The sequence below is a fragment of the Diplotaxodon limnothrissa genome, linkage group LG8, assembly GCF_057381915.1.
Source record: "Diplotaxodon limnothrissa isolate DT_005_m linkage group LG8, D_limnothrissa_male_GT1.1, whole genome shotgun sequence".
Classification (NCBI taxonomy): domain Eukaryota; kingdom Metazoa; phylum Chordata; class Actinopteri; order Cichliformes; family Cichlidae; genus Diplotaxodon; species Diplotaxodon limnothrissa.
The window spans coordinates 10,795,960-10,822,117 of NC_140603.1; the positions used below are offsets into that span (position 1 = coordinate 10,795,960).

The 26,158-nt window shown below is 42.9% G+C and overlaps 1 protein-coding gene across 1 annotated transcript; it reads right to left on the reverse strand.

The window, feature by feature from the left end:
• Window positions 1-1,673: 1,673 nt before the first annotated feature.
• On the reverse strand, window positions 1,674-25,832 carry frmpd2 (FERM and PDZ domain containing 2). Its single transcript, XM_085360460.1, has 30 exons — window positions 25,761-25,832; window positions 25,169-25,301; window positions 24,391-24,554; window positions 24,053-24,118; window positions 23,775-23,954; window positions 23,585-23,660; window positions 21,307-21,394; window positions 20,864-21,020; window positions 18,164-18,235; window positions 17,655-17,829; window positions 17,431-17,566; window positions 17,205-17,343; window positions 16,783-16,935; window positions 16,473-16,658; window positions 15,822-15,981; window positions 15,504-15,696; window positions 14,648-14,736; window positions 14,359-14,439; window positions 10,335-10,442; window positions 9,938-10,054; window positions 7,434-7,642; window positions 7,185-7,283; window positions 6,466-6,559; window positions 4,989-5,074; window positions 4,118-4,313; window positions 3,446-3,660; window positions 2,834-2,900; window positions 2,547-2,753; window positions 2,153-2,229; window positions 1,674-1,714 (listed from the first exon to the last, which is right to left on the reverse strand). The coding sequence occupies exons 1-28, from the start codon at window positions 25,830-25,832 to the stop codon at window positions 2,716-2,718; spliced, it is 3,549 nt and encodes a 1,182-aa protein (XP_085216586.1). The 3' UTR covers window positions 1,674-1,714; window positions 2,153-2,229; window positions 2,547-2,715.
• Between the last annotated feature and the right edge of the window lie 326 nt (window positions 25,833-26,158).

The window sequence follows — 26,158 nt, forward strand, 5'->3', positions numbered from 1 at the left end:
TTCTTCCTGTTAAAATAGTTTTTCCTTCCCACTCTCACCAAGTGCTTGCTTGCAGGGGGTCTTCTGATTATTACAGTGATTATAGCAATCACAGCAAGCTTTAATACCATTTACACATTTGTCTTGTATGAAAAATTGACCATTGATACTGTTCCGCTCTTAATTTATTGCAATATAGGCGCTCTTTGCAATGAGCTAATTTTATTTTGAAATTCGTTTTATTTTGAAAACCAGTTTCAGAAAGTGACAGGATGTCAGCCATGTTTGTTTAGTTCCTAGCGGATCACATGTGGGGAAATTTGATCCAGTGACATCTGCCTTTTGTTTGTGCCATCGACACCACCGTCTGCAAGTTTCATTTGTATTGAATTGTAGGATTGTATTTTATGTATATTTTGTGGAAATATTTGCTGTAGATGAATACTTTAGTAGCTGTGTGCTAACGCTAATGGATGTGTATTGGAATCTAATTTTGTTGTGCTAATGATGCTAGGTTAATTTTAGCTATGTTATTTGTATTTCAGTTTTACTCCATGAGGAAATACTCACTAATTAAAAGGAGTTGGACGCTACATCCTGACTTCGCGCGTTATTTCAAGTGGAGTTAGGCTACTGCTGAATTGTGTAGCGTACACACACAAGGAGAGCAGGATAGATACGATGTCACATGAATGTGGATATTACCTATATGACCAAAATTGGTTTAAGATGTTGGCTTTGTTTTTGTTTTCCACCTTTGGAGGTTGTCACTTGGTCATTCAGCTGTCGCTTTTTATTATGGGCATTCTAAGAAACTATTCCTAAAGAAAATCTAACAAAGGGGGGTTACTTTATTAACTTGGAACACCTGCTTCCAGAAACAGCAACTCTGGTAATGCTTTTACTGTGAAAACTGGGAAAGTCACTCATTAATGGTTGTTACCTTTTGTTTTTCAAATCCAACAAAGTGCGACTTAAAGAAATGTTCCCTTCTGTGTAGAGTCATGCACAAAATCCAAATGTATGGAAAACGTATGTGGAGGATTTTTTTTATTATTAGTACACCACAAGACAAGGGTTAGAAAACATCTGAAAGGCCGCACAAATCCATCTCCAGCCCATCTTTCACTGATCCGTCATCACCACGAGCAGTGACCTTAGCAGAGGCTGCAGAGGTCAAACCACGCTGTCCATCTCCGTTACTCAGTTCATGAATAAACAGAGGCCAGGGTATGGGCGTACACGTCTGCTAGGGTGATTACACGCACGCAGAAACATACGCATGCATGCTCAAACATCCTCGTGCCGATTCCACTGGCATAATTAGAAACATTTGGGATCATTTGCAAAGAGAACACAAGCTCTGATGGGATCCAGATGCACTACTGGGTTTCACTGAAAATACAGGAACCCTTATTTATGAGGGGCCTTTGCTGGTTCCTCACTCAGGGAAGTGTGTGTGTTTGTGTGTGCTGCCCAGTTTGTTCATATACTAAATGGGTGTTTGGGAGCAGATCATCCGTATTCAGGTCATACTTAGTTTAATGGCTTTTGTTTTTGTGAGAAAATGAAGGTTTGCATTTCTCAAAATTTCACTCAAATTAAAAAAAGAAGCAGTTAGTGGATCACAGAAATGCCTGATGACGGTTACGTCCCTCTGAATGATACTTGTTACATGTTACTTCAAGAGGTTTGCTCCAGTCATCTTCTTGTTTTGATGTCACCAAAATGTTTGCTGTGGAGAAAAATAAAACAAACCATAACCATTATGAACTAAGTCATAACACAAGACTCAGTACTAGTGATCTCTGGTGCAAGGCACAGACAGTGTTGTTACATGTAGCACAATGCTTCCACCTTGTGGATAAGATATGAACAAACACTTTAAGATCAGTGGGAGTTGATAGATCTCACAGTGGGGTATTGGCAGGAGAATTATGATGACGCGTGATAGCCCCTAGCAAGCTTCTGGTACAGTTTTGGAGGGTTTTGGTCGATCTTCTTATTTAAATTGGTTGGTTTTCTGGCACCAACCAAGCTTTTAAGCATAGTCTAAAACTTTTAATAGGGTTGAGTGTGGGGCTTTTTAAAGGTCAGTGTTAGTCTGCCTTATCCATTCCAAAACACAATCTACATCAATAACATTATTATTTCTCATTATCCAGACACTCACCTATACATCAGATATTCTGTGCAGACATAGCCATACTGTGTCTCCAGCCTCTCTGCTCTTCTATCCCGTCTTTATTTCTTTGAAAAACAAAGATAAACTTTCATTATTAGTTAGAAGCACAGCCTCTTAATCTAATAAAAGTTACATTCCTTCATGTCATGGCACGTTATGTAAGATGTTAGTGTTAGCAACATTATGCCAAATTACAATGTTAGTTATGTAAGAGCAGTGTTTATCCCTGTGGACTATCAAACACCATTAAATAGACTTTCCAGTGTCTTTCTGACAGTGATAAAAAGTGACTGTGTAATCACATATGACAAAACTCCCACAGGCTTTTTATCACAGTGTTGCTGTCAAGTCACATCAGCTGACGCTGTGGAACATTCCTGACCTTTCTACAGTGTTGGAGTCCATTTATGAGATCAGCTTAATGTTCCTGTCAACTGATCAAAACAGCTTTATCGGCCGTTCTCCCTACAGTCTCCGTCGCCACTCCCTGCTTTGTTCTAAAGCACACGGTTGCTTCAGATGATGCTGGCGAAGCAAGACGATGAGGTCACTCATGAGCCAGCGAACTGATCAATTGTAGGAAGAATCCCTGGTAAACAGGCAGACAAGTGGGTGAAGTCGGTGCATGTAGAAACGTGTATGTGTGTGTGTGTCAGAGTGCGTATTTACCTGGTGGAGGACGACAGAGGGTCAGCTGGACTTCAGGTGGAGAAGTTTTGAAAAGCTTTAGCACCTTCTGCAGGATAAATAGTTGATAACAAACAAAAATGCATGCAGATATTTTTGAGATTTTAATCATCGTATATACTGCATATAAACCAAGTTCAGTAGCATTCATACATATAAAATCCATTGTATCGTAAGGCTATATCTGATTTGAATGGAAGAAAATCAAAGCCCACTAACAAAATTAGCAAACACAGATGATTAAGCTTAAATGGACGGTTCACACCAAATTAACAAATCTTCCCTCTTGCCTGCAGTGCTGTTTATCCTACAGATTGTTTTGGTGTGAGCTGTCCACTTTTGTAGATATCAGCTGTAAAAATGTCAGCCCGCTCTTGAATATAACAGAACTAAATTGTACTTGCCTTGTGCTGCTCAAAGCACCAAAAAAGTACATTTGAAAAACTCAGCAGTGATGTCTCTTTCCAGTAATCATGACCCAGTTACTCAAAAAGATTCTCAAGTAAATCTCAATGAACATCTACCACAAAATCTACAGCCCCAAGGATGAATTTGCATTTGCACTGCCTACTTTAATTTAGCATCTCCACATACTGGATAGGACAGCTCCTTGAGCGACTGGCCATTGATGGCCAGCAGGACATCTCCCTCCTGGATTCTGCCGCTCTGCTGAGCAGGCTGACCCGGGAAAAGCTGCTTTATCCGGACGAGGCTCCCAAAATCTCGGGTGGGCGGGTCCAGCTCACACATCAAGAAGCTGAAGCCCAGCCCACTCTCATTCTTGATCAGAGTCACTTCCTTGGTGTTGTCTTTGAGGTCGAGGATAGGGCCAGTAATGGGATAATGATAAGGTGAAGCATTGGAAGGGCAAAGGAGAAGAAGAAGGAAGATAGAAGAGTGTGTAGTAAATGCCTTCATTCAATAACGTCTCTGTTAATTCATGTTGCTTAAATGCTTACGAATATGTTACACCAACTCCTAAAAGTTCACTTATTCACCTATTCCTTTTTCCTTTTTTTTCCTCTCTGGAAGGATTATGTGATAGGCCAGTCTGAATCTGTATTGTTTGCTCTTCAGTCAAGTCAGAGTGATGTCTCCTGTTTTCCCCACTACACCTTTTTGTGTAACAGTTTTTGTAAAGATAGTGGTCCAAAATCCCTCCTGACTAACTACATGAAACATCTCATTGATGTGCTTGCCATTAAGCATTTTGTATTAATTTTGTATTAATGTATTAATTTCTAAACCTGAGCTGAGGTGTCGTACCATCAGTAACAAAGCTGTACTCGTTGGGCCGATCAGATATCGTGTTTGAAGTAGTGCTCACAGATGAGGAGCTGTTGAGTCTTAGCTGGCTGGTAGATGAACTCAGGCTCGGATTGGATACAGTGCTGCTGGTGTCAGCAATAAGAGAGACCCTGGGTAGGTTGACCAACTCCCTCTCCACAACCAAGGACACTACCTATGATAGAAGAAGACAGGACAAGATTGGGATTTGGTTTAAAAAAAGGGGGGGAGAAGGAGATATGAGAGTAACAAAAGGAAAAATGTAAATGGATGGCCACGGTGGAACAGAATTCAGTTTGATATGAAGCAAAAAGATGAGACCGAAAACTGACAGGATAAATCCATTTGCAGCTGGACTGAAATGGAATTCATGTTGGATTTCTACTAATGTGGCTCAGTCTGGACGCTGTGCTCGCTCATATCTCATCTTTAAGTGTCTTTGACCAACAATGACCACAGGACGTAGAACTCAAATCCAGAATCATGGAAGTGAACTAAATCCATCTTTATACTGTCAGGGTATTATAGTTGGCACCATGGACAGCAGCAATAGACAGAGTGCAGCACCGGCACTTTAGTGAGAGATTATTTTAGACCTTACTTTAGATCGCTTGAGATCCAATAAAGATACAAACTGTATCTAATATGAAGGCAAATGATTTTCAGGAGTTTTTCTGAGTCTGAGCACACAAATCTGATTCTATAATTTTGGATAGTTCATCATGCAGTAGTTGTTTCTCACATTGACATCCACAAATCCACATCATTAGTATGGCTAAATCATAAGTCACCATCAAATGCAGACACTGGTAATCCTTGGTCCCTTGTAGTCGCATTTCATGAATTTTACCTCCCCAGTTTTACTCAAGCACTCCACAGCCTGCTGGTAGGTGAAGCCCTGGAAGTTAGTGCCGTCGATCTCCAACAGTCTGTCACCTGAAAATGAAAGAGTTAAGAAACAGTTAACTCTTACTATAACACTTCTTCCTTTTACAATTACAAATGTGTGATATTGTAGTTTTGACTCCTTTGTGCCTCCGTGTTATTTGCTTTTGGGTTGTTGGTTTTTTTAAATTTATTTGATTAAACCATTAGGTTTTAGCATTGCTTGATTTAACACAGAGATTTAAGAGATGAGAGATGAGATAGCCTTTATTTGTCAGTTGCAGTTGCTCACAACCGAGATGACAGACCTTGCCGACCGTACATACAATACACAAACATCACATTGGGGAGACAGGTCAGGCTAGGTAGCAAGGGGGAAAAAACATCGAAATGTGTAACACAAAAGGATAATCCAGGAATGCACAGATATCAACACACCATAACACAATAAAACACAGACAAGCAACATAGGAGAGTATTCCAGTGTGTACAGCTGATCTGGGAGCGCTGCAATCTTCGATTGCGCCTCCAGCTGATCCGTTGTCCACATCGGATGGGAGGTAAGCAGGAGGCGTTGGATTCGGGGGAGGGAGGGTGATAGTGAGGGCGTGTCAGTATCAGTGTACATGTTTCGTGTGTGTGCATGTGTGTATCCCGTGTTCAGCTGAGAGAAAGTGTCACCACGCCCGGTTAAGCGAAAGTCAACAGTCTCCAGTGGACCCAGGTGGCCTTGAAGGAGGGACAAAGAGTTCTGACAACAATCCTGTTATCATGGGAAGAATTTGTTGTTCCAGTCAGCTTCAACCTTGACAGGCCTTCAGCTGGCGCCAGGGGGGCCGCATGAGTGAAGATGATGAATGTTTGGGTTTAGTGCGAACAACTGCATCCAATTTTTACAGTTGGTCTAATGTCCATCACTGGTCACCAATTATCTCAATTCCCGTTGTTCTTCTCCAAGATCTTATCCATATTGCGTTCAAAACACAGTCTGAGTACTCAAAGCCCTGCTATCGTCTATCATGTCTGCCAGCCTCATAGGATTTTGAACAGCTGTAGCCGCTTCTTGTTCTTCGATAAGCCAGCTCCAATCAGCTCGAACTCTGTTATCGTGGTTCCAAATTGGTAGATGTCGTTCATTGTCCTCCGTCGAGAGTGTCGCCAGACACACGACGCAACCGACCATCGAGTATCCGGCAGCAAACGTCTCCGCAGGACAATCGGGCTCTCCCAAGCCTAGCAGGGTGTCAATTCCATTACAGGAGCAGTTGATCAAATCCATAATTCTTTAGGTTTTAGAGAACAAGACTGGGAAACTCTTTGAGGGTTAGAGTTAGACGAGACTAGACAAACACATAGAAGCAGCAGCAGGGAAGATAAGAGAGGGAGAGGGAGAAAGATGTGTCCACCTCTTCCGAGAGCCATAGAACAAAAGAGTGTAATACCTATATGCAAACGTCCATCTCTCTCAGCAGCCCCTCCTGGAACAAGGCTCTTGATGTAGATTCCTCCATTAGGAAGGTTAGTGTTGATGCCACCCTAAACCATCATTAACAGAAGACCTTAGTTTAACTTGATGACAACATAGATATATTGATAATTATACTGTGATATACTGATAATAAAGTTGCTTAAAAAGTTTATTTTGAATAAAATAGGAGAGCAACCTCTGTGATAGATTCTCAGCATATTCCAGTCAATCTGGGTCAGTCTCTTTGCAATGGAGAACTCAACTCAGCTGACTGTCAACTGGTTGTATCCTAGTTATTTTCCTAAATCGTCCATTCTGCGTGTTTTTATTGAAGAACATTTAAGGAGCTTTAACTACAAAGTACTTTACAGTGTCGTATTGCTTACTTTTCCAGTGCAGATCAGGTCAAGAAAGGTAACTCTCTCTAATCCTGTCAGACCATAGATGTTAATAAGATTGGCTGCAGTCTACTGCTGGAGATGAGCTGCTGTACTAATTGTCCTCCATGACTGTCAAGCCTAATGTTTTTAATCGAATTATTCTTCTTAACACGTTAGTTAGATGCGTACAGGCTATTGAACGCTAATACCAAAAAAGCTATTTTCAAAATCTCACTTTGTAGTCCACATCTTAAAAATGGGCAATACCCTGCCCAATCTGTTCATTCTATATTCATTCATGTCACAAACTTACAGATATGCTAATGCCCAGATTTCCTGATATCTTCCTGAGCTCCATGCTGATCTCTTCCGGCTTCACGCAGTTCATAGATGATGACAGAGAACAGCTATCCTGAACATAACACAGACATTAACAACACAAAGTTCAAGCTTCATCCTTACCTCACCTGAAGTATGCTTAAAGAAGGTTGTTAAAGAGATATTTAGCAATTAATTGTGCAGAATTATCACAGTTTAAATCCCTAAACTGCTTGGATGTTACCTGTGTACTGAGAACTCGAACTTCAGGGGGGAAGTGTAGTTTCTTGCTGGTCTTTGGCGTCATCATGACTGACACAATCTCATCGAGGCTATCATCTCTCGATCGTCCATCTGTCATTAGTGTTGTCTGGGATATATATTTTCTCAACCCAGGAGAACGACAATTATTACTGCTGGGACTGATGGGAACTGTGGATAATGGCAGCGACACTGTAAGAAAGAGAAACAGTATTCAAAGAATCGTAAATGAAAATGTACAGGATAATTTTGCAACAGCAAAGATGGTGGTAGTGCAAAAACTTTTTAAACCCTACTATAAGTGAAAAAAGAAGGGTTTAAAAAAAGTAGGGTTTTTTAAATTTATCTAAGCTAGCTAGTTGCTAGAGAGCATATGGGAGAAGGACGCAACCCATAACAACAATGCTCAGTGGCTATTGGACCAAAGAGCAGACCATGTCAACCTTCCTGAAAAGGGTCCAGTGACCATCACAGTGGCATATATCCAAGAAATGGTCCCAGTGTGAAGAATTACATCACTAGGCCCTGATATAATTCATGCCTACTGGCTGAAAAAGGCTGACTGCACTCCGTGAGCATCTGGCAGCACAAATGAACCAGCTGCTTGTAGATGAGAGACACCCGGAATGGCTAAGTTGAGGCCGGACAGTCCTGATCTCCAAGGACCTCCAGAAGACAACAGACCCATCCAACTAGCAGCCAATAATCGGCCTCATTACCACATAGAAGCTCCTGTCAGGCATCTTAGCAGCTATGATGAACAGGCACATGGTTCAATAAATGAGCGGGACACAGAAAGGAATTGGCAGGAATACCAGAGGGGCAAAACATCAGCTACTGGTAGACCAAGCAGTCGCTCAAGACTGTAAGACCACCACCTGGATTGACTACAAGAAAGCCTATGAGTCAATACCCCACACATGGATGCTGGAATGCCTAACTATACAAGATCAACAGGACCATGAGAGCCTTCATCAGGAACTAAATGGCAGCACTAATAATGGCGCACGATCTGATATCGTCGTGTTGGTGTTGTTCCCAGATTAACATAGTAAATGTTGTTCCAGGATCAGCATTGCAAGTGACCAGTCAGAATGTTGTGATGTCATACTTTTGTGACTTCGGGAAAAACCGCCGTAAAACAAAAAACTGTACTTAAGCTGCGAGAAACCACCTCTGTCCGCCGATCAACGGACCCTGACCCTAACCCTTTAATAAACGCTAAGCAGAATTGACGCCCAGCTGGAAACACCTCACGCAAGTCGAGCTGCCCGAGATTCACAGAATTTACAGAAAATGTAAAATTTTTGTGATTTATATCATTATCGGGACAATAGATATCTTATATCAGGATATGAGATTTTGGTCATATCGCACAGCCCTACAGCACAGGAACAAAATCTCGGCACAAGATCCATAGAGGCTGAGATCTACCACACCAGGCAAGACCCCAGGTGTGGGCTGTGTAATGCCCCACATGCCCTAAAGACAATCCAGCACATATCAGCAGGGTGCAAGATGCAGGTAGGGCATACATGGAACGCCATACCAAGTGACTGGCATAGTACACATAACATGTGTGCCATGTGTGACCTGGAAGTCCCGAGGTCAAAATGGGTAGTCAAGAATGACCGAGCTAAGATCCTGTGAGACTTCCAGGTACAGACAGACAAACCGGTGATGGCTAACCAACCTGCCATGCTAGTGGTGGACAAGCAGAGGAAGATGGCTGTCGTGGTAAATGTAGCTATACTGAGCGATAGCAAAATCAGGAAGAAGGCTGAGAGAAGAGCTCGAGAAGAAGTCGGGAGTGAACAGTGATCCCAGTGGTAATCGGAGCCCCCTGTATTGAGTGCTTCTGTAGTCTCTTTTTGATAGCTAGGTCTATACAAGCTAGCACATGAACTGAAACCTGACTAGTAACAAAATAAGTCTGTTGGGTACTTGCTAGTCTTGCAATCTGTCATCAAATCTTCTTGAAACTCTTGGACAGAGCAACAGTGGGCAGTTTCCCATTATAAATACTTATTTTTTAAACAAAGTTAAACAGAATCTGCTTGAAAAAATATTGCTGGTTTTAAATAAGAACATGTAATAAAATTATTCATTTACATTGATCTGAATCTTAAAATCTTAAAGTATACAAGCCATTTACGTAATCCTGTTTTATGTTTCTTTTTTTTAGGACTTTAAATGTAAGGCAAAGCAGAAAGAATGAAATGCTAACACATATTAACACTCTCGGCATTAAGTCAAAATGGAGACTGCGGTTTCAAGCTTTTTATAGTGACAATGGAGGCTGGAAGGTGGAATCAACAAAAAGCTGAAATGTTGCTAGCAGGCTAAAAGGTAGAAAAAAATAAAAACCAGCTGAATCCTCAATATTACACATAAAAGTGGTCAAAGGTCACAAGTACTCAAGTATTATTACACACATACAGTAACCACACACACACATACATCCATACACACATGCACACAAAGCACCTTTCGGCTGTGAGATAATAAGCTGCACCTCCTCTGGGCTGTTTTGCATGACCTCTGCTGCCTCGCTGAAGGTAACACCTTCCAGGCTGATGTGGTTCAGAGAGATCAGACGGCCACCTGTAGGCAAAGGTCATGGTGAAATTAAATGGTGCTAGTGTCCAGTGACAGTACATGTACAGACTACATGTGACCTCAAACACCCCATAGACACCTCAAGTGCCATCTTTGTCCTCCTTTCTTCTTACATGCTACATATTCTCTGCATCATTTTTCTTAGAATAAAAGACGATGCTGGATGAAACAGTCAGCATAATATATTGGAATCCGTTTTCCTTCTTTCTAAGTGTTTTATGTGGTGTTACTTAACTTTAAGTAAAATATCCACATGAGTCCATACCAGCTCTGATGCGTCCATCTTTATCAGCAGGTCCACCAGGCACAATAGAGGCTACAAAGATGCCCAAATCATAACGCCCTACTGTGTCCTCGCCAACTATTACTATACCTGTAAAAACATAAACCAGATGAACAGAGAGTTTGTTGGGTTGAACATATTCCAGAGGAACCATCTGTCATGGTCCTGCGACCATGACTCAGTGACTTTATGTTTATGTTCTTTATTGTTATTACTTTCATTATTATTCATGGCTGTTTTGGGATGGTTTGTGTTTGGGATTTTAGACACTGGGTTCTGGGTTTGTGCTCCCTCTGTTGGTCCCTGGTGTTAGTGTTCCCCTGTCTCGTCAGGTTAATCAGGTCCAGCTGTTTCCCCCACCTGTGTGTGATTTCCCAGTGTCTCTTCGTGTACTTATAGTGTGTGATTTCCTCTGCTCCTCGTCGCGTCGTCTGTGTTCATACCTGGTGTAATCCCCTGCGTGCTCTCCCTGCTGTTCTCCCTTCATGCTCAGGTTTGCTATTTCTTTGTGTAGTTTCTCCCAGTTAGTTCATCCTTAGTTCTGTTTTACCATCCCCACTTTATATTGGATATTATCAATAAATCACCCTCACACCTGAATAAGTGCTGCGTTTTGAGTCCTCCTTCCGCTCTCCACACGGCCGCTGCCCCGGACCGTGACAGTACGACGCGACCACAACATGGACCCAGCAGCGCTTAACCCGTCCAGGGAGCTACGGGAAAATCTCATCGATGCCACACAGGAGCTCATCGACCGGTGGCTGGAAAACCCGGGTGGCACGTCCCAGCGCGCTATAGAGAGGCGGCTACAGCGTCTGGTGACCGGTCTCCCATGGCTTCTGGGCTCGCTTTGTTCGTGGGAGCGGGAGTTCCTCCTTTTGGACCTCGGACTTCACCCCCCGTCTGCTTTTACTTTCGAGCAGCCCGAGGCGGTGAGTGAGCGACATGTTCTGGCTTCCCCAGATTCCGGGACTCTGTTTTCTGGGGCTATTCAGAGCGGGATGAGAGACAGTGTAGATAGCTTACCTACCTTCGTGGTAACGGATCCTTCGCAAGTGGGCGTCTACAAACCCTCTGTAAAACCGAGACTGTTTCTCTGCCGCTCCTTCTGAGCCAGGACTTTATCACCATTCTCCGGCTCAGTTCTGTGTCCAGCCACAAGCTCCCAGGTCTGTGGCTCAACCGTTAGCCTCCCTAAGGGCTCAATTACCCGTTCTGCCGCCGCTCCAGTTAACCACTCAGCCACCACCACCGCTAGCATCGCTACAGCCCACAGTTCCGGTAATGGCTGAGCCACAATTTTCGCACTGTTTTTCCACCGCTGTTTCTGGGCAGGGAGACAAACTGTTTCGCTACGGACCTGTTCCTCAAAAGCTGGCAACATTAGAGACTGTTGCTCACTCCGGGGCTTCCCCAGAGGCTGGGTTACTGCCCTCAGCTTACTCTGGACCCCTGGAGGCCAAGATGCCAGCTGTGAACTGCACCGGGCTGTCACTGCCTGAGCAGGGTCAGTGCTCTGCGCAGCTGCAGCCCTCCGTACGTGCGCCAGAGGCCCACGTGCCTACTGGTTTTGTTTCACGTGCGCCAGAGGCCCACGTGCCTACTGGTTTTGTTTCATGTGTGCCAGAGGCCCACGTGCCTCCTAGTTTTGTTTCATGTGTGCCAGAGGCCCACGTGCCTCCTAGTTTTGTTTCGTGTGTGCCAGAGGCCCACGTGCCTCCTAGTTTTGTTTTGTGTGTGCCCGCTGGTTCTGCGGCTGTTTTCGCTGGGGGGCCCGAGGAGCCCGTCCAGCCTCCTGCTTCGCCTGCTGGGGGGCCCGAGGAGCCCGTCCGGCCTCATGCCACACTGACTGCCACGTCGGCTGGGGGGCCCGAGGAGCCCGTCCGGCCTCATGCCACACCGGCTGCCACGTCGGCTGGGGGGCCCGAGGAGCCCGTCCGGCCTCCTGTGGCTGCTTCTCCACCTGTGGCTGCTTCTCCACCCGTGGCTGCAGCGCCGCCTCCTGCAGTACCACCATGTGCAGCGCTACCACCTGCTGCTACCACGCCTCAGCCTGAGGACGCAGCCTCGCCTGGCCCGGCTTCATCCACGCCTGGCCCGGCTTCATCCTCGCCTGGCCCGGCTTCATCCTCGCCTGGCCCGGCTTCATCCACGCCTGGCCCGGTTTCAGTTTCATCCACGCCTGGTCCAGCTTCATCCACGCCTGGCCCGGTTTCATCCACGCCTGGCCCGGTTTCAGCTTCATCCTCGCCTGGTCCGGTTTCATCCACGCCTGGCCCGGTTTCAGCTTCATCCTCGCCTGGTCCAGCTTCAGCTTCATCCTCGCCTGGCCCGGCTTCAGCTTCATCCTCGCCTGGCCCAGCTTCAGCTTCATCCTCGCCTGGCCCAGCTTCAGCTCCAGCGTCAGCTTCGCCTGGTCCAGCTTCATCCACGCCCGGTCCGGCTTCATCCACGCCCGGTCCGGCTTCATCCTCGCCCGGTCCGGCTTCATCCTCGCCCGGTCCAGCTTCAGCTTCTGCTTCAGCCTCGCCCGGCCCGGCTTCGGCTACAGCTTCGTCCTCGCCCGGCCCAGCCTTCGTGTCTGCATCCTCGTCTGGTCCAGCCTTCGTGTCTGCATCTTCGTCTGGTCCAGCCTTCGTGTCTGCATCTTCGTCTGGTCCAGCGTCTTCAGCATCCGCATCTTCGCCTGGTCCAGCGTCTTCAGCATCCGCACCATCGCCTGCAGCAGCGTCTTCAGCATCCGCACCATCGCCTGCAGCAGCGTCTTCAGCATCTTCGCCCGCTGCGGCCCCGGCTTCTGTGCCTTCAGCCTCGCCTGGCCCAGCCTCGTTTGGGTCTGGAGCTAAACGGCCGTTTTCTAGACCGCTGGCTAGGCTACTGGCCGGGCGCCGTCGCCTGACTGGCCGCCGTTGCCTTCCGCACGGCCGGCCCCCGGACCGCCATCGCCTGAGCGGCCGCCGTTGCCTTCCGCACAGCCGGCCCCCGGACCCTCTTCGCCTGAGCGGCCGCCGTTGCCTTCCGCACGGCCGGCCCCCGGAACCTCTTCGCCTGAGCGGCCGCCGTTGCCTTCCGCACGGTCGGCCCCCTGAACTTTTTGCGCGCCGTCACGGCCTTCTTCGTGGACGGCCTCCCGAACTCTTTACGCGCCGCCACGGCCTTCTTCGTGGCCGGCCGCCTGAACTGTGTTTTGGACTCTGCTCCCCTGTGAGTTTTTTTTTTTTTTTTTGTGAACATTTGTTTGGGACTCTGGGGCCTCCGTCTTTGGTCTTGGCCCGGTCCCTCCGTCCTGGGCCCCCTGCCGCCCGCCCGGATCTGGTGGTGTGTTTCTGTGGCTGTCGGGGGCCAGCCCTTGAGGGGGGGGGTACTGTCATGGTCCTGCGACCATGACTCAGTGACTTTATGTTTATGTTCTTTATTGTTATTACTTTCATTATTATTCATGGCTGTTTTGGGATGGTTTGTGTTTGGGATTTTAGACACTGGGTTCTGGGTTTGTGCTCCCTCTGTTGGTCCCTGGTGTTAGTGTTCCCCTGTCTCGTCAGGTTAATCAGGTCCAGCTGTTTCCCCCACCTGTGTGTGATTTCCCAGTGTCTCTTCGTGTACTTATAGTGTGTGATTTCCTCTGCTCCTCGTCGCGTCGTCTGTGTTCATACCTGGTGTAATCCCCTGCGTGCTCTCCCTGCTGTTCTCCCTTCATGCTCAGGTTTGCTATTTCTTTGTGTAGTTTCTCCCAGTTAGTTCATCCTTAGTTCTGTTTTACCATCCCCACTTTATATTGGATATTATCAATAAATCACCCTCACACCTGAATAAGTGCTGCGTTTTGAGTCCTCCTTCCGCTCTCCACACGGCCGCTGCCCCGGACCGTGACACCATCACACATATTTATACAGAATAGTACTAATATGTAGCAGAAATGGCACAGTGATTGTATCTAACATGTATTAGTTATGTCCAGCTGGTTTTGAAAACAGCATTTTATATATACAAAGTGAGTTTAGCTTACCTAGGCCAAGCTTTGGGTCTTTCTTTAAGGAAACACATATAACTTCTCTCTGAGATGGTGTCCCCAGTTTAGTTGGAGTTTCTACAAAAAAATATAGTTTAACAGTGGAGTTAACATGTGGGAAAAGCAGCTGTGTTTCAATGACTTGATGATGGAGCATTGAATCACAAGGCAACCAACCAGAATTAAACATTTTTAAGATGCTGCTCTATCATAAGAGTACTTGGTGTAAACCACCTGTCATATGTCGGTTAAAGTGGCTGAAAGTGTATTTGGTTATATAGTGTACCTTGGGCTGCTGGCGAACCACAAGGGGCTTCAGATCCACTCCTCTGAGAGCACGATGGTGAGAGCATAACACTGCTGCTGCGCTGACTGCTAGAGCAAGCATTAAATAAGAAACACAAAGCACAAAAAAATTACCCGTGGTAACTTCATGAAAGCTTTAATATCTTTCCTCTTCTATTCACCTGTCTAGTACACTTTTATAAAAATAATAATCTAGATAAGGATTACATAACTGCAGGAGAATCACTGACATTCTCACGAAAGTATGGGCCATAAAAGCCAATTGCTCCTCTGTCGTTGCTACAGTTATGAGATAAAAAGCTGATGACCCAAAACATTACGACCACCACTAGTTGGTAGTCACGTTGCACTACCAGCGCAGCTCTCACAAACCAAAGCATGGGTTTCTGAAGCAGTTCTGTAGCATTAGGCATCAACACGACAGCAGCAGATCCTTTAAGTCCTGTAAGGCGTAACTTGGATCAGCATTCTTCCAGCACATCCCCCAGCATGCTCTCTCCAGTTGGACGTTTGTCCCTGCCTTAGGTGTCGCTGCCTGTAAGTACTCACCACAAGCCTTGCTGTTTCAGAGATGATCCAACCCAGGTGGCTGGCAGCAACCAGTTGGTTCTTGTCAAAGTTACTCAGCTCTTAACACCTGCCCATTTCTGCTGCATCCAACACATTTCCTACAAGAACCAACTGTTCACTTATCATCTAATATATCCGTATATATTAGATGCTACAACACGATCAGTGTTCCTTAAGTGGTCATAATGATTTGGTTCATCTGTAAATTGAATGTTCAGTGCGGGAAACAGCGTTATGCTTGTAAAAACCGCTGGAAAACAAAGTACCTTTGCTCGTTGAGGCGCTGCTGTTTTATGCGGGCCTCGATCTTGGCTGTGACATCATCATACAGCTTGGTCATGGACTCATTCTGAGGCATGGTCAGACCGCTGTCATCCTGAGGGGTCTCAGAACATGAGAAAGACTTAAGCTGTCTGCTCTGAGCACGGCACACTGCTGCGTACTGCACAATATTGTCCTCTGGAGAACAAAGAGGCAGAAGTCATCTTTAGTATTTGGACAGCAGAGTAGACTTTATGGTTGTGTTTTTGTTAGTTTCTTGGTGTATTTCTTCACTGAGACAGAGTAACACTGAAATAACTAACCTGACACCAGGCTGTGGCTTAGCTGACGGGAGTTCATCTCATTGTTAAACTTGTGTTGCGCTGAACAAAGGTTACAAAGGTATTTGGCTATCTTCGACCTCTCCGTGATGAACGTGTGCTTCTTCTTGCTGCCCCGGCACTCTACTACAAATTTATGCTTCTGCGGAAAAATGAAGGAAAATTTTCTAGACCATGAAAGGAAACCGTGTGTCACTCCCATAGACTGTATAAAACATGGAGGAAGGTTCCAAGTCTCATTCCTAATCAGCAGAAGGCAACTACTCTGGCTGCAAAGAGATGTCTGGTTGTGTGGAAGTCTATGGGCAAATGGCCCTAAGCTCCTTTGATTCATGCTCTCAGTAAATATTTTCCCGCTAGGTTTACGGTCTTAATAACTAGTTTGAAGTATTATGAAAGTACTTTTTGAATTCCATTACTATCCAGAAGGATAACTCAACAGGTTGAGCTTAAGGTCCGGCCAACTTTGTGATGGACAAGCAGCTACCATGAAAGAGTATGGTTTCAAAGACCTAATACGGTGATAGCCAGAACTTATTGAGACTTAAGAATAGCTTAGCAAACAACAGCTCCATCCTTTACACAGAGTTTATGGTCACTACCAACCAATGGCGAAACCATTACTTCACTCACATAAGACGAGATGGTTGCTGTGTCCCTCCAATAGAAAGTCTGAGCAGTGGATCTGCTGCCATCTTTCACCTCATAGACAATAACACCTTTGGCACAAACCCCAAGAATAATCTCTCCGTCTGAAGGCTTTTTCTCTCGTGTCACACGGTGGAACGAAACGCCGTACTCAGGCAATTGTTGACACACCTAAGAAAACACAAAGCGGTAACCACCATTTCTGTGAGACTAACAGTGGTCACAGCTATGAAGATACAGTAAAACACACTGCATCATTATTTAAATATTGTCACAATAAAGACAGGTTTGATACCTTGAGAAATTCAAGTTCTGATTCGTCGGTGAGCATTTGAGCATTGTTGGTGTGAAGTCGCAACAGCTCCCCCTGAATGTAAGGCAAGGCACATTTCTCCAACACACTCTTGGAGACATACTCATCAGGGCGGTAGTAGCCCCTACCATATACCTGCAAAGAACACCAGATAACAGACTTATGTTAATGCTATTCAAATAATTTCTGAACAGAATTAAAGGATAATGACATCATCAGGATCATAAGCTAAACAATAATAATCAAAATATTCACCCCAAACTAAGGGTATGATGGATAAGCAGGATCTATAGAAGCACTCTACCTGGATTCCAGCTTGATCCAATCTATATATGAGTTACTAACTAACTATAGTGACGGCATATAACTACATTCTAACTATAGTTTAGCTTCAGGTACAGAACCTCAGGCATGGAGTCTCCATACTCCGTCTGCATGGCCAGACCTCCTAGGTACAGAGCAGTCTCCTCATGACAGGACAGCCTGTCCTCCAAAAGATCTCTCCTAAGCTGGAGGTAATACTGGTGTCGGGTCTGTTTGTGCCTGATGGAGAAGATCACACACACTCAAAGGTTTCTCCCTCAAACTAGGGCTGTTGGCAATAATCGAACAGGGGGAAAAACAACATACAAAAGAAGAGAAATGTCGTTGATGAAGAATTTGACCCTGAAGAAAAGGACAAAGGTGGCAGTAGGCACTTTTTTCCAGCTATCTGGAGCAACTTTAGAAATCTTGGTGTCGTTGTCCACAAAGAAAAACTCATTATCTGACCAGAGAAGAGAGAAAAGAAAGAAACTTTAGTGACTTGATAACGTATCAGTTACAGCATACCAGCACCACACAAAAACGTTTACCATCAATGTAAGCAAGGCCGAAGTAGAAATGCTCCACAAGGTTGAAGTGAGCCACAATCATGTCAAAGACGTCTCCTCCTCTGGATTTCACCTCGCACCTGACAAGGATGCTCTGGCCATTCGGCATTACAACACTCAGCTCTCTTTGAGTGGTAGGAGATTTCCCTTTCTTTGACTGCAAAAATAGAAGTTTGAGAATATCAGATTTTTATCTGTCTAATTAATCTAAGAGGACTGACGGGTCAATTTTGGTTGTAGATGAACAAAATAGATTATGAAAGATATAATTTTTTAGATGAATAGACAAAATATTCACTTTGCAAAATATTACTCTTCAGAATTCTATAATGGATATTTTGAAACTAAACTGATTAATATTCCATTCAACCAGAGACCAATGCAACTGAGGAAAGCACATCAAAACTGTACTTGAGTAAACACATTTAGCAGTATTCTAGTATTGTGTGTCCTTGAAAGAAAATCTCCTAAAATATCAGGACTGTACTCACCACAATGGATCCAGGAAGTTCCAAGACAACCAGCGGCTCATCCAGCACTCTAATAAACTCAGGACCCAAGTCCTGCAACACAGGAAAATGGAGAGGAAAATATAGTGTCCTTAAGTAAGAATACTCATTACATAGAATGGCACTTTTCAGAAACATATACATATTACTGGATCATAAGTATTAATCCATTGTTGCTTGTATATCTCTTTAATGTTCTACGTGTTCATCATTCTTATTATTTGTATTTGGTTTTGTGGTTTATCTATAATAATGTAATTCAGCTGTAAAATAATAAGTACACTTTAAGGTAAAGGGTACAAAGCATGACATTTGTAATGAAAACGTAAAAGCAGAAAGTGGCACAACAAATACAAAATACAAGTATAAATACAAATGTATTAAATTTAAACTTTATTAAAGTAGCTGGGACATGGGGGAACTATGGTACCTTGTAGATACACCACTGGAGGGTTGTGAAACTGACAATTTTACTGTGTGATTGTGGTACACACAGGAAGTGGTGTCCTACTCAATTTGTTAAGGGAAAAAAGTCTGGATGGCGGCATCAGAGGTGTGGACTCGAGTCACATGACTTGGACTCGAGTCAGACTCGAGTCATTAATTTTATGACTTTAGACTTGACTTGAAAAAATGTTCTAAGACTTGTGACTTGACTTGGACTTTTACACCAATGACTTGGGACTTGAATTGGACTTGAACCGGTTTACTTGAAAAGACTTGATATTTTACCCCAAATATAAAATTTAACATGCATATTATATAGAGATTGAAAATGTGACGTCATTCACGGGTGGAACTCGTGGCAAGCGGTACTAGCGCACGCAGGCTTTCAATTAAAATCAGTTATACAGCGATAAAAAGAAACACAAAAATGGCAAGAAGCCGTTGTATTATTAACTGCAATAGCCGGTCGCATGACAGCCACGGGAAGCCGACGGGTAAAGAGATCGGTTGTTATCGGATTACGTCGTTGAAGAGAAATTGTTCAAGCCATGTTTCCGAAGTAACAAAGACGCGACGGATGGCCTGGATTGCAGCCATTCAAAGATCAAATATAACGTCCCAGAACACTCCAGCTCACAGGTTAGTCTGCTCCAAGCATTTACACGAAGGTCAGTGTTTTTTAGTAGTTAATGCGTCATTTTTCTTAACATAATTGGTGATATAGGTTACAAGCAAGTCTGGCGCTGAACAGAAATTGTCGCGCTATGCTCCTTTATTTATTGTGCATAAATAGTAAATTATCCTGACACAATATTGCGTTTCGCTTCTGTTATTATGGTACATTGACAAAAACATATACTTTTATTCACAGGATAAAACAGGTTTTTTGTATCACTAATTGCCCAGTACGATTACAGCATACAGTATTATTGTCACTGCTACATTTCTGTGATGCTACCAGAAATTATTTCCACTACTAATTAATTACCGTTGAGCTCAAAGGTCCTATTAATAAACGGTTAAGGAATGTGTATTTATGACGACAATTTGTGAGACTGGTAAACTTATGATACGTACGATGGTCTTTCGTTCTACACGGTGCATTTCAAGGTCCTGCACCCATCCGTCGGTAAACTGTACCTGGGCTTGTTGCAGTGACCTGAAGTTACTAAACTTCATGATCGTATGCGCTCACTCCAAGAACCGTATGATTATAAATATGCATATAAATATGCTAAGATGAGATAGCTGACTTCATCTAACTAGCAAATGTTTTCCAGGCTACGTTGGTGATGCAGTTTTTTTAATGTGTATGATATTTTTGTCATGCGATTTTAAAGCTGGTCCTACAACCGCATCCAAGAATAACATGCAGCTTATCTCAGAACTGTCCGTGAAAATTATTCTTGGAGCTAGGTTTAATTGAGCTGCATTTTAAAGAGGTGCAATTTCACAATTTGTGTATATTTTCTAAGTTCACTATTTTGTATGTGTTGAGAAAAACACAGATTTTAAAATTACATGGTCTAATATTTACATTTAGCATATAACTGCAACATTATTTTTTCGTTTGTTTTTTTTAAAGACTCGAAAGGACTTGAAATTCAAAGTTTCAGACTTGTGACTTGACTCGGACTTTTACACCAGTGACTTGAGACTCGACTCTGACTTGCCTGACATTACTTGAGACTTGACTTGAGACTTGAGGATAAAGACTTGAGACTTACTTGAGACTTGCAAAACAATGACTTGGTCCCACCTCTGGGCGGCATATGTTGCTCCAAATCCTTATCCCTGTAACCCTTGTTCCTTCTCTAACCTATGCTAACAGAATATCCCATATTATTTTAATTTTTCTACTTTTGAAGACTGTTTTCTTGAGTCTTGGCAATCAGTGAACAAAAGAAACAAACATTATAGCTAAAACTGAAAAATGTTCTCATTGTTGAGAATTTTGCCTACTTTGGCTTTCACAGACTGGTGAACCCTTCACTGTCAGCTTTGAAAGGACCTTGTTTATCTTGGGTGCTTCTTTAAGGTCAGTTATGTTTCTGATTCTGATCAATCTAACAATCAAAACCTGTTTAAGTCTGAAATCCATTTAAAAAGACCATATTTCTCAATGTGTTGTAGTAATAACTAAATATATAGATGATTCACAAATTACATACATTATCACAATTATTTTGGGAAACATTATACTATACTATAATATAATGTCACAAATGCACTCACCTTTACTTTCTTATCATTCAGACTCATTGAGGAGTCAAACTGTGTGAGGGATCTTGAGTTGGCATTTCGATTACCATCCATATAAGGACTACCGGGGCTGCGGTTCAGCTGCTGCCAGCTGCCGTACCTCTCTATTTGCCGGCCTCCCAAGGGAATCCTGGGGAAAATTAGATTTCCATTCTCAGTCTGATGGCAGGTGAGATCCGTCACTCATGAGATGATAGCTTGTGCACACAGGAGTAACATTTTGATGGAACTAGCTTTGTTAAACACTCCTTTGGGATTTGACAACTCTGTATGGTTTCTATGTCTTTTTTAGTTATTTTACCACACCTTATTTAAGCAAATACATTTCACTGAACATGCCCACCCGTGACGCAAACAAAATAGGATTTAAAATGTGGCAGAATGCTGTTATAAGATGTGTAAAACACATTTCATACCCTGTGGCATTAGCTGAATAAGATACCCCCGAGAATGTTCCGGACATCTTCTTCTTCAGCGACCATGTCGAGTTACTAAAAGAGCTCCCTGAAAAATAAACATGTATGTCACATAAAAGCTGAATATTATTTTTAAAATATGCTTCTTAGCTTTCTTGCAGGATAAAGACTGATACCACTGATGTCTAACATGTAGTTAGCTTAGCATATTAGCTTAGCCTGGAAGCAGGGACAAGCTCTGTCCACGGATGATGAGACTTCTGTGGCTCATTAATGAACACATTTTATATCAAAATCTATACTTTATCTATACTTTAAAAAAATATCAACTTTTGTTGGTTTTAAAGAATAATGTAGTTAGATTTACTGAACAAATTAGGTTTTCTTCAGTTGAGTCCTTTGTGTTGTTTCAGTGAAAAACTGCACCCGCGATCCTCACAAGGACCAGCAGAAGAGAATGGATGCATGGATGGAGGTTATGTAAAGGTTAGACTGTGTTTTACTCAAGAAACTTGTGACCCACCTGTGCAGGCTTGCTCTTATTTATTTTTATCTCTTTATACTATTTTAATTTGGTGTATACTTACTTCTGTACTGTAAAGCACTTTGTGAATTCTGCTCTTAAAAAGCACTATATAAATAAACCTTACTTACTCTAAAATTCTAAACTGATTTACTGAAAAGCCATTGAGTTAACCAGCCACAGTATTCTGCTGAAATAACACAAATGACTCAAGTAAATTTATACTGTTGCTTGGGAGTTACTTAACACAGTTATGTGTCTCTAGGACAGTAGGAAAGGGGATTTCCTTCAGGGGGCCCCGAAGGAACAACATAACTTTCTCTCTTTTGTTTAATTTAATATTTAGCATAAGTTAACTCAGCAAGCAGAGCAGTGCACACAGTCAGGAGTCAAAATTGGGACGCTGGCACTTGACAACTAGCAAGCTGAAAGAACGTAGAATGACACAAATCAGTGAGAAATGACAAAACTCTTAGGCTGTGTCCCAATTCAGGGTCTGCACGAGTACTATAAGTACAAGAAGTGCGGAAGTGAGAGGCTTGTGAAATGGGACGGTCTACCCTTCGTCGCGCTGTTCAGGTTGCCTAGCAACCATGATACTAACCGCAAGAAATGTTTCATACAGCTTTGTGTGACAGAAATGAAGGAGAAAAAATGTTTTGTTGGTCATTCATTTTTGTCATGACATCACTTTGATTAGTTGAGTATCTGAGGCTGAGACCACGTGACTGTAAAACATGATTGTTGGGCTTCATTCCTGTACTGAACAGTCATTTCAAGATTAGTTAGTAAATAACAATTAGCTAATGTTGGTCATGAGACTAAAATCATCTCACTGTGGTAATGTAAATATAATATGGACAATATTATATGTATTGTCCGATTATTATGATATATATATTTGTAGAGGCTTTAAAACCAAGTTAACACTGAAAGTACAAACATCACTAATGTTACATAACTTTGCCGACATGTGGCCAACAGCAATGTTTTAATGTTATTAAACATTTGCACATAAATAAGTGACATCCTATTCAGTACTTACTTTTAACAGTTCACTCTTCGGCCGCTCCCTCCTGCAATATTTTGCGGCAAAATTATCCACACCCACCGCCACGCTATGAATTGTGGGATATATGGGACCACGAAGCGTGAACCGGACCATGCTTGATATTTGGGGAAATCAACGGCGCATTTGGAGTATGCATTTGAAGTACACTTCGAATTGGGACAGCCGTCGTCGCGTGGCGGTGACGTAATCGCACTTAAAATGCGTACTTCAAGCGTGCAGACCCTGAATTGGGACACAGCCTTCGTGTACCACGGAAAATGTTAGAGAAAAGTGGGACAGACCATAAAGCATGACTCATCTGAAGAGTACCTGTCCTATCAGTGCCACTAGAGGAGTATTGGTTCAGCACCAATCAGCACTATAGTTAGGACTGACATCAATCTCATGCTATTGTAAAGCATTGTTAGGTAGTGTACTTTGACCAGACCTTTGACAATCAACATTAAACTCTTTTTTTCCTCTTCAGACAAAGTGATAACTGATGAAAGACCTGCTTTCCCCCTATTAGGTGGACCTCAACTAGATCTACACTTTCACTAATGAGCACTAATGAACTATACCTGCTGATTGCAGCAGCTTTACATTTAATATACAGACATGAAAGTGCTATTGTTTTTCTAATGCTTTAAGCTAATAAGACTTTTCAGAAACATTACATTTGACAATTAGAAGCACTTTCTTACTGTGTAATCTGTCCCGGACCACTTGACTGCGGTGTGTTAGCTGGGATCCATTATCAGCCATAGAGACGTGATCAGCCTGTAAAGAAATCATTGTCAAACTCAAGGAAACAGAGTTATCACAAAAATCAAAACCAGACATGATCTCAGCTAACCGGCGGAGCTTCAACCTAAACACTTAACCACTACTCACCGAGTTTCTGTAAACATCCTCCACCAGCTGCCTAATAAGACGCTCTGCAGGAGGAAGCATTGAAGCCTTGTGGTGTAGCTCACAGGTTTCCAGCACCGTTAGCAGGTCCGTCCTTCTCAACATCATGTCCTCGCACATGCTCAGTAGCAAACCTTCCAGCTCAGCACTTATTTGGACTGGCTGTGGAGAAAAATACAGAAGAAAAGCAAAATGAATGGCACGCAAGTGCTAAGAATAAAGAAGAATGAGATTACGGGAAGATATAAGAGGAGGAGTACCTGGTTGTGAGGTAGGTGATAGTCAACACACCAATAAAGAGTCATCCCCAGTGAGTATACAACCATCTGAAGAGTAGATACACACCAAATACGTGACTACTAAATAAGTTAACCTGAGATTTCATTGTTATCTACAATTTAGAGATTTTTTTTTTTTAATCCTACGAGGTATCATGCATGATTTCCAATTATGGTTTTTCTTTTGGTCAGTGCAAGATTTTCCAAATTTAGTCAGCTGCATATTTAGCAAATTGGCCACAGCTGTGCTTGTGGAACATCTGTTTTTTGGAACAAGCACGCACTGCAATATAAAAGACCTCAAAGCAACAACAACACACCTTTTCGACTGCAGTCCTCGAGGAGGCGGTGTGACCCTGCTGGACTTCAGGGGCTGTGAAGGAGGCCACGTCTTCATTTCGAGCACAGCTTTTGAAGGCCAGACTCCCGTTGGCTGAGAGCAGCACTGAGCCTGGGCTCAGCACGCTGCTCATGTTGCCTGAACCTAAACGGAGAGCACACCACAAGCTTGTCACCAGCTCGAGAGATTTGATAAAAAGAGATTTCTTTGAATAAGATCATGCTTTCAGCCACAGTGTGTTTGTTATTGAACATTACTTTTGGACTAGAGAAAGAATATCAGAGATACTAAATGTAACTTTCAGATCTGAAAAGGGGGTCAACGAGAAGGTGACTTCTTTGGGCTCATGGGGAAAGGGCCCTCAGTTTAAAACATCAATAAACTTTCATGTATGGAAGCATTTACAGTCTTGGTTGCTAGTTTCAGGTCCTAATAATTACAACATGATTTTCATTTTGTACATTATGAGCTCCCTTAGCATCAAAAGAAAGAAAAAGTAGGATGCATACAGCTGCCTTACCTCCTAACTGACAAATAGTTAGTCTATGACTATGAGTTGTCCCCTGGTTACTTTGTAATCATCTACATCGACCGTTTCACATCGAAAACACCATGGCAAACGTGAAAGGTTTCAAAATGGGACCTCATACACTAATGAGTACAGTGGCTATATCCATCTTTATTGTACAGTCTATGTTTTAAATCAAGCCCTGTCCTTAAACAGTTGTGAATTTGGGAAGGTGATGAAGGAAAGTTACCTTTTTTGGAGATTTCGAGTAAGGCATCAGTGGTGGCAAGAAGCAGACACCAGACCTCATCCTCATCCAGCGGTGAGCCCCGGGCCTCCAAAACCTCTGCCAGGGTCACAAACGTACCCATACTTCTGGGATACTCAAGCAAAAGAGACAAACCCAAAGCACCCCATTACCAAATTTTTATTTTATTGCAAGAGAATAAGGCTCTTTGTTTCCTTATGTTACAACGTAAAAGTTCAGATGTTCATCTACACTACATTTTGTGAAATAGACTCATTTTAGATGAAATACTCAATCAAATGCCATAGAAGCTTTCTGAAAGTTGATTTTTCCTTTTTTGTGTCATTAGAATTATATTTAAATGAAAGCTCTTGTGACAAGTGCTTAGCGTATTTTCTTAACAAATCATACTGATATGCACATCTGAAGATTAAATGAAAGATAAGGAAACAGAAAACGTTAGATGTTGTAAGTGTATTTTTGAATCAGTTTCTTTATCAGTGCTAACTAAGAGCCTGCTGAGCTAAGCGTGGTGATCAGCACATTTAAAGCACTTATGTGCGTAGGTTAAAGGATTTCTGAAGTGCTAAATTACCTTGAGAAGCTTCCAGTAAGTGAAAACATCCGGTGTACTGAGCAGGAACATGAAACACGGCTTATTGCTCATCACTATTATCAATTTCCAATCCTATAAATTTAATATATGTATTTTAAACAATACATACTTAATACAGTTCAGGAAGATATGCAGGATGGGTCACAACTGAACACATTAAAATGCAATAATCCTTGACTTTTACCTGCTTATATTTACTTTAACATTGGCTTTAAAGTTCCTAAATGTTAGAAAATCATATAAAATACATTTTGAGTAAGTGGGATTTCTTAAAGGAAAAAATTGGCATTACTAGAAGAAGTGCTAGAAAGGCTTTCTTTCGGTTAATAGCCAGAAAAAAGGCAAAGCTTTTGTTCTTGGACTCGATCAGAACAGCC

What these genes read in the sequence shown, in the direction of transcription:
- frmpd2 (XM_085360460.1), bottom strand. Translation starts at nt 25,832, where the DNA reads ATGAGCAATAAGCCGTGTTTCATGTTCCTGCTCAGTACACCGGATGTT. An exon ending in ATGGAGACTCCATGCCTGAG is followed by an intron (nt 16,936 to 17,204) that starts GTTCTGTACCTG and finishes TGTTCTTTGCAG; the next exon opens with GTATATGGTAGGGGCTACTA. An exon ending in GCTTGAGTAAAACTGGGGAG is followed by an intron (nt 4,314 to 4,988) that starts GTAAAATTCATG and finishes CTTCTATCATAG; the next exon opens with GTAGTGTCCTTGGTTGTGGA.